Here is a 7,177-nt window from a genome sequence, read left to right on the forward strand (position 1 = left end):
GCAGGGTTGGAGCTCGGTCCTCACGTGTCTAGAGCCGGCCACACATTTTCCATGGAAAAACGTTCTTTGACTCAATGGCAAGGGTTGTGTTGTCGTTGCAAGGCCAGTGTTGGAAAGTGTACGCACAAAACGTTCCACTTTTCAGCTGCCAAAAAACATTTTTTTGTTTGTTTTTGACAAAACCTCAACAAATTCCCAAGAAATTTTTGATTAAAATGTAAACTGTTCCCAGGAAAGCCCCTTCCTGGCAGCCGGATTCAGCCGCAGCGCATCAGCGTTCCCACCAACGGGCTGAATCCGGCTCCAGCACCGAGGTATTTCTGTCCCTGGTGCTAACTTGGGGCGAGGTCTCTTGTTCCCAAAGCCACGCCAGCTACTCTCCCTGCCCGTGGGCAGCTCGTTGCATCGCTGGGTGGGGCCAGCTCGCCCCACATGGCTTTACATGCTGACCTGGGGGCAGGCCCCGTCTCTGAGCCCATCTCTCCTTGCACCGTTCATTGAGCCCTTCCCCCTCGGCTTCCTGGAGCCCGTCTCGCCCTGGGCCTGGGCCCTGTTTGCGTCTCGGACCCTGTATCCTGCAGGGGCCCTGCCCATGCCAGCTGGGTCTCCTGCCGCGTTCTCGGGGGGAGAGCGTCTCTGATCCCCGAGTGCGCCAGGCTGGGGGAGCGTCTGTTCTAGGGCGGGGCTGGGCCCGGGGTCTCCGGGATTCAGATTAGCAGGGGGCTCATGTAGGGTGACCAGTGTCCGGAACACCCGGTCGAAAAGGGACCCTGGCGGCTCCGGTCAGCACCGCTGACTGGGCTGTTAAAAGTCCGGTCGGCGGCGCTGCGGCACTAGGGCCGGCTAATCCCTACCTGTCCTGGCACCGCACTGCGCCCCAGAAGCGGCCAGCAGGTCCGGCTCCTAGGCGGGAGCCACCCAAACTGAGCCTGCGCCCCTGCCCAGCCCTGAGCCCCCCCCAAATCCAGACTACCCTCCTGCACCCCAAAACCCTCACCCCCGGCCCTCACCCCCCTTCACCTCAACCCCTGCTCCAGCCCACAGCCCCCTCCCACACCCTGAACCCCTCATCCCTGGCCCCACCCCAGAGTCAGCACCCCCCTGCAGCCTGCATCAACCTCTGCCCCAGCCCAGAGCCCCCTCCCACACCCCAACCCCCTGCCCCAACCCGCAGCCCCTCCCGCACTCCAAATCCCTCGGCCCCACCCCCCAGCCTGGGGCCTCGGGGAGGGGGCGGGCCGTCAGGGAGGGGGCGGGGCTAGGCTGTTCGGTTTTGTGGGACTGGAAAGTTGGCAACCCTAGGCTGGGGGTGGCTGGAATCCGGAGGGGCGGGGGAGGTTCCCCTAGCGCCAGGAGCCCAGTCACGGCCCCGCCCCGCTGCGCCAGGCGCTGCACACACCCCACGGAGACGGTCCCTTTCCCCGGGGCTGCCGGAGGCGAGACTCCAGCTAGAGCCAGGCAGGCGGCCGGGGGGAGGTTAGGGGCGCTAGCCGGGGTCTCCCCTGGCACGGGGGGATGCTGGGAGTTGTAGTTCTGCCCTTCCCACCGAGCAGGAACAAAGCCCCAGCGGCGAGCCGCGCTCCAGCTCCCGGCTGCGGGCTCCGGAGCGTCCCTGGGGCCGGTACCCCGCGCGCTGGCTCCCAGGGGCCCAGCCCGTCTGCCGGGCCGACCGCTTCCCTTCCCGCCCGGAGCGGGGACCGGCCCCCGGCCCGCCGCCTCCCCCTGCCCGGCCCGGCCCCTGCGCCCTCCCGTGCGCCCAGGGCGCGCCGCGCTGGCCCTGCGCAGCCATCGGGGGCGCGTCGCGGCTGGGAGCGGAGCGGAGCGGCCGGAGGCAGCGGGCGGGCCATGCCGGCGCAGGTAGGGCTGGGCCGGGGGCGTGGGGCTGGAGGGAGCCGAGCCCGGGCTGCGGGGAGCGGGGGAGCCCGGCGCTCTGTGCGCGCTCGGCCCCCAGCCCTGCCCGTGGCAAGCGGCCCCGGCACCTCTCGCCCTGCCTCGGCTTGTCAGTCTCCAGCCCCGGGCGGTCACGCCGAGGCCGGGCGAGAATCGGGCCCCGGGCCCGACCTGGCTGCTTTGCTTGTGCTGCCCGGGAGCAGCTGGCAGGTTTGTTATTGTAGGGTAGCCTGGAAGCGCTGGGGCTGTGGGAGCCGCAGCAGCTGTGACTATCGGGCCCCACCCTTGTCTTTAGGGTGAGGGTCTCCCCTGCCAGCCCAGCCTGACGGGGTCTCCCTGGGAGTGGAGTGAGGAGCCACCTGAGAAAGTCTCACAGCCAGGGGCCTTCTGGCAACCACAAGGCAAAACACAAAGGGCAGAGGCTGGTGCCAGGGGGTGGGACCCCACCGCACAACTCAGGGCAGCCCCAGAACTGCTGGGCTGCATCTGGGATCCTGCATGGGCAGACACACAGAGGGCGGGGAGCGGAGCCCGGAAAGGGAGCCAGACCCGCTAACAGATGAGCAGGATCTCCGGAGATACACATCAATGCAGAGGCACCTGTGCCTCTTTGGGGGGGTGTCTGCAGTAGCAGTAACACGTGTTTTGTCTGGAAGCAGCCCTGAGGTGCTCCTCGTGCATCAGTGTGAATCCAGGGGACCCACAGTCCTGTCCCCCCCTCCCGGGTCGGCCCCAGCCCCTGGGAATTCCATCCATTGGGGGCACGGAGCCAGGACTAGGGGCTCATTAGCCGGACTAGCCTTGTGTGAAAGAGGCTAATATAATGCGCCCTCCCCCCCAGCTCTGACGTCCCTGGGAGCTTGGCCTGACTCGGGCACCAAGCTGGGATAATCGTTCTTCTAGCACAAGCTGTAAGTCGTGAGAGGTTAGAGAACCGCCTGGGGAGCCTGTGTGTGTCTAACCCCTGCCTCTGCCTGGCTGGACTGGAGCCGACGGTGCTGAGTGGGCCACGGTTGCATTTCAGGCCCCAGTGACGTTCGAGGACGTGGCGGTCTATTTCTCCCCGGCGGAGTGGGCGGCGTTAGCGGAATGGCAGAGGGAGCTGTACCGGGACGTGATGATGGAGAATTACGAGCTGGTGGCATCTTTGGGTGAGGATCCCTTTATTAGCAGGAGCAGCAGCATCTTGGACACGCAAGGCTGGCTTTAGGGGGATCTCACGTTCCCATGACGTATGTGTAGAATGCCTGGTGCGTGGCTGAACATCGGAGACGTCCCACCTGACGAGGGTGCTGCAGTGCTGTACTCCGTGGCGGGACGTGTTCTGGGCCCAGTGCGCTGGTGTGCCTGGGCAGTTGATCCATCACTTTCAGCCCCCCGTTTGTTGGTGCCATCCCAGCAGGGGTATGCTGATAGCCAGGGGGTGCCTCCTAATGGAGGGCATGTCCCCCCACCCTCTGCCATTAGAGTGCATAGCCTGGCTGTCGGTGCTTAATGTGTAATGAAAGACCGGTTGGAGCTGAGCCCCAGCACAAATTAAGCACTGGCTGGGCGGCCGGAGAGTGGCCGGGCGACTGGGGGGTGGCTGCTGGCCAAATGCCCAGCTCTGAAGGCAGCGCTGCCACCAGCAACAGCGCAGAAGGAAAGGTGGTATGGTGTGCGATACTGCCACCCTTACTTCTGCGCTGCTGCTGGCAGCGGTGCTGCCTTCAGAGCTGGGCATTCGGAGAGAGGCGGCTGCTGCCCGGGAGCCCAAAGGTGCCAGGGCTATGAACTGCCAAGCCTGGAGGTGCTGGGGCACGGCGTGCTGTCCCGTTGGACCCAGCTCCTGGACTCTCGGGATTAGCTTGCGAGAACTGTTCACAGTGATCCAGGTCCCTGTGACCTCTCCGCTGGGTTACTGCCAAGCTGCCTTCACGCAGTTCCCAGGGGCTTGAGCTGGTGAAGGATGCCTTAGCAGCAGCCGTGGGCACGTACCCTGTGCCCTGCACCAGCTGCCTGTTCACTCCCAAGTGCAATCCAAGGGGCTGGGTGCTGTCTGTGGGCGCTAGATGGCCCGGGACCCAGCTGTCTGAAAGGCAGCCAGTATCCTATCATGGGAACTACCAGCTGGGGGCTGCTCGCAAGAGAAATTCCCGTTGCAGACAATGGCTGGCGCAGTGCGTGTTGGCAAGGCCCTTGGAACTGCAGGACACAGCACGTGTTCTCTTGCCCATGAACAGGCTCCGTGGGCCCCAAGCCCAAGGCATCGGCTAGAAAAGCAAAGCGAGAGAAGGCGCCGTATGTCTGGGACCATCAGTACTCGAGAGCGAAAGTCCTGATGCTTCCAGCACAGGGGAACGACACCCCAAACGAGGTGAGACCCGCTCCGGTAAGGAGCGCGAAGTGCTGGACACTCAGAGGCTCTGGGCAAGAGGGGACCAAGGGAAACCTTTTTTAACAGCAGCCGGCAGCCTAATGCACCTGTCAGTGCCTGGGGTTTCCTGGCTCTGAGGGGCTTCCCTGATTTCTGCTTTAGGAGCATCGTTAATTGCTGGTTCATAAGCATGTAAGACGGCTCAGGGCCTTTCCCTTCCAGGCGGCCGGCTGCCGTGCCACGGGGGTGAGGGCAGAGGGTCACTGGGGAGTGGCTCAGCAGGGCTGTTCTGTTGCAGGAGCCGGTGACCTTCGAGGAGGTGGCGGTCTATCTCACCACCGAGGAGTGGAAGGAGCTGAAGGACTGGCAGCGGGAGCTGTATCAGGACGTGATGAAGGAGAATTACGACCTGGTCACCTCTGTGGGTAAAGAGCCCTTTATGGGGGCAGTGGCGCTGTCTGCTACCCAGGGCTGGCTTCGTAGCCTGCTCTCCTGGAACATGGGCAGAACGTGCCCCGATTAGTCTTCATTTCGCAGTGAGACTCGGTGGCTTCCTAAGGCAGGTGTGTCATAAATACACCAGCCCCGACAGAAGCCAGCCAGCGTGTGCATTCGACTCCCATCGGGGTGCTGGCTAGCTAAGCCATTTGACAGGCACGTAACAAACCTTGTCTTCCATCGAACAGGAGACACCGTGGAGAAACCGGAGATTGTCTCTAGGCTGGAGCGCGGGGAAGAGCCGTACGACCCCGGAGAGACACGTGTTCCTGGTCCCCACGGCGTGGGTGAGTGGGGCCAGCAAAGCTCCTGGAGTCGGGGTCCCTGTGCCAGCTCCTGGCACACGGCACTTTGTTGTGCTGGCCACAGTGGTGCCCAGTTCAGGAACGTTTCCGGCCCTGCGAGTGCGGTGCCTGGCGTTGAGGAGGGCACGGGCCTGAGCTCCAAGCAGCGGGTCAGTCAGTGCGTTTGTCATTGCTGGGGCAGAGCCCACGGGGTCCCTGCGCCCCCTCCCGCCAGGGCCAGCAGGGGGGACCGTTCCTGTGGGATGTGCGGACAGAATCGGGAGGAGTTTCCCTCTCCGCTCCGACAGCGTCACGGCAAGGCGGGCAGAGGCTGGAACTAGTCTGGCTAGCAGCGACCCAACAGGACCTTCCCTTGGTAAAGAGCGGGTGTGGGTGAGACACGCCTGAGGGCAGGGACGTCACATGCAGGGAGGACCCGGGGACAGGCTCTGAGCTGGCAGAGCTGTAAACAGGGACTGGTCCTGGGGGAGTTTCCACCTGAGTTTGCCCCACAGAGAGTCCCTGGGGCCCGTAGCTGTGCCCCCAGGACTCCCCGACTCCCCAGCACACGGAATAACGCCTGGACGCTCCTCTCCCGGCAGGTGGTGGGACCCGGGGGGCTGATGAGGAGGGGACGCGTCACAAGGAAGAGCCGGCAGGACTGGACCCAAGCGAGATGCTAACGGGGAGAGACGCAGCGAGAGTTTCCCTGGGCTCGGCCAGGACCGGAGCCAGCGCCAGTCGGAGTCAGCGCAAAGGGCGCCCGGGCCAGGGGAGGCCTGTGGGGAACGGACACGATGAACCCCTGTGGGGCGAGAGGCGGGTCAGGGACTCCCCAGCCAGCGCTGAGCTGCAGAGCAACGGGGCCCCAGAGAGACCCTGCCCAGCGCCTGAGAACCAGGGGGGCAGCGTGGGGACGGGAGCCGTGCCTGTAACCCCCATTGCAGAGGGGCCGTGTGGGGGGAGCATTGGGCAGGGCGGGAAGCCAACAGAGGAGCACGCTGCCCCTGGGGGCGGGGGGCCCTACAAGTGTGGGGAGTGTGGGCAGGGCTTTGGCAGCCAGGCCTCCCTGGCCAAGCACCGGCGGCAGCACGCCGGGGTGGGCGCCTTTCCCTGCAGCCAGTGTGGCAAAGCCTTCAGCAACAAGGGCAACCTCCTGCGGCACCTGAAGCTACACAGCGGGGAGAAGCCGCACGGCTGCGCGGAGTGCGGGCGGCGCTTCCGCACCAAGCAGACCTTCCTGTCGCACCAGCGCGTGCACACTGGGGAGAAGCCCTTCGCCTGCCGCCAGTGCGGGCGGAGCTTCACGCGCAAGGAGAACCTCGTGCGCCACCAGGAGACCCACGTGCACAAAGAGCCCCACACTTGTCCCGAGTGCGGCAAGAGTTTCCTGCACGAGGGCTCGCTGCTCCTGCACCGCCGCGCCCACTCCGGGGCCCGGCCCTTCCCCTGCGCCCACTGCGGCAAGAGCTTCAACTGGAAGACGAACCTGACCACCCACCTGCGCAGCCACGCTGGGCAGCAGCCCTCCGCCTGCCACCAGTGCGGCCAGCGGTTCGGCGACCGCGGAGACCTGCTGCGGCACCAGAGGGCCCACGCGGGCGGCGGGCTGCCGACAGGCTACGGCAACGGGGAGACCTTCAGCGAGTTCCTCCAGATCCACGAGATGCTGATCTCCCGCACGCACGCCCGCAAGCCCCTGGGTGCCCTCACCAAGTACAAGTGAAAGCTGTCTGCAGGGCTGGGGCGGCTCTGGCAGCGCGGGAGCAGGGGAGGACGCCCAGCCCTGTCTCCCAGCACGTGGCAGGATAGATGACCCTGGCAATGCAGGTATGCCAGCGGGGCTACAGCCCGGCCGGGGAGCACGACCCTGGTGGGGGGAGCGCTCTGGAGCTCCTCGGTGCAAGCTCCTCCCCCAGGATTTTTCCTTTGGCTGTTTGTTGGTTCCCTGCCAGATGGAGGGTGACAGCTGCCCCCTGGGGTGCACTGGTCCCATTGTTTAGGCCGCTGACTCCTAGTGACGAAGTCCTGCGGCACGTTCCCAGAGTAGCAAGCAGCCAGTGCTGCTCTCTGAGCTCTCATGTCGCCGACCCTTGCAGGAGGGGCTGCTGGACATGCCCCGATAGCCAGTACCTAGCAGAGAAGAGCG

At 65.1% G+C, this 7,177-nt stretch overlaps 1 protein-coding gene across 1 annotated transcript; it reads left to right on the forward strand.

Moving 5' to 3' along the window:
• Positions 1-1,786: 1,786 nt before the first annotated feature.
• LOC113405434 (zinc finger protein 586-like) lies at positions 1,787-6,754 on the forward strand. The gene is made up of 6 exons (XM_026646648.1): positions 1,787-1,857; positions 2,915-3,041; positions 4,113-4,246; positions 4,545-4,671; positions 4,933-5,031; positions 5,631-6,754. Exons 1-6 carry the CDS (start codon positions 1,846-1,848, stop codon positions 6,752-6,754), a joined length of 1,623 nt encoding a protein of 540 aa, XP_026502433.1. The 5' UTR covers positions 1,787-1,845.
• The last annotated feature ends 423 nt before the right edge of the window (positions 6,755-7,177 follow it).

The sequence above is a fragment of the Terrapene carolina genome, unplaced genomic scaffold (genome assembly GCF_002925995.2).
Source record: "Terrapene carolina triunguis isolate 2854851 unplaced genomic scaffold, T_m_triunguis-2.0 Scaffold36477, whole genome shotgun sequence".
Taxonomy (NCBI): domain Eukaryota; kingdom Metazoa; phylum Chordata; order Testudines; family Emydidae; genus Terrapene; species Terrapene triunguis.

What these genes read in the sequence shown, in the direction of transcription:
- LOC113405434 (XM_026646648.1), top strand. An exon ending in GGAACGACACCCCAAACGAG is followed by an intron (nt 4,247 to 4,544) that starts GTGAGACCCGCT and finishes GTTCTGTTGCAG; the next exon opens with GAGCCGGTGACCTTCGAGGA. An exon ending in CGACCTGGTCACCTCTGTGG is followed by an intron (nt 4,672 to 4,932) that starts GTAAAGAGCCCT and finishes TCCATCGAACAG; the next exon opens with GAGACACCGTGGAGAAACCG.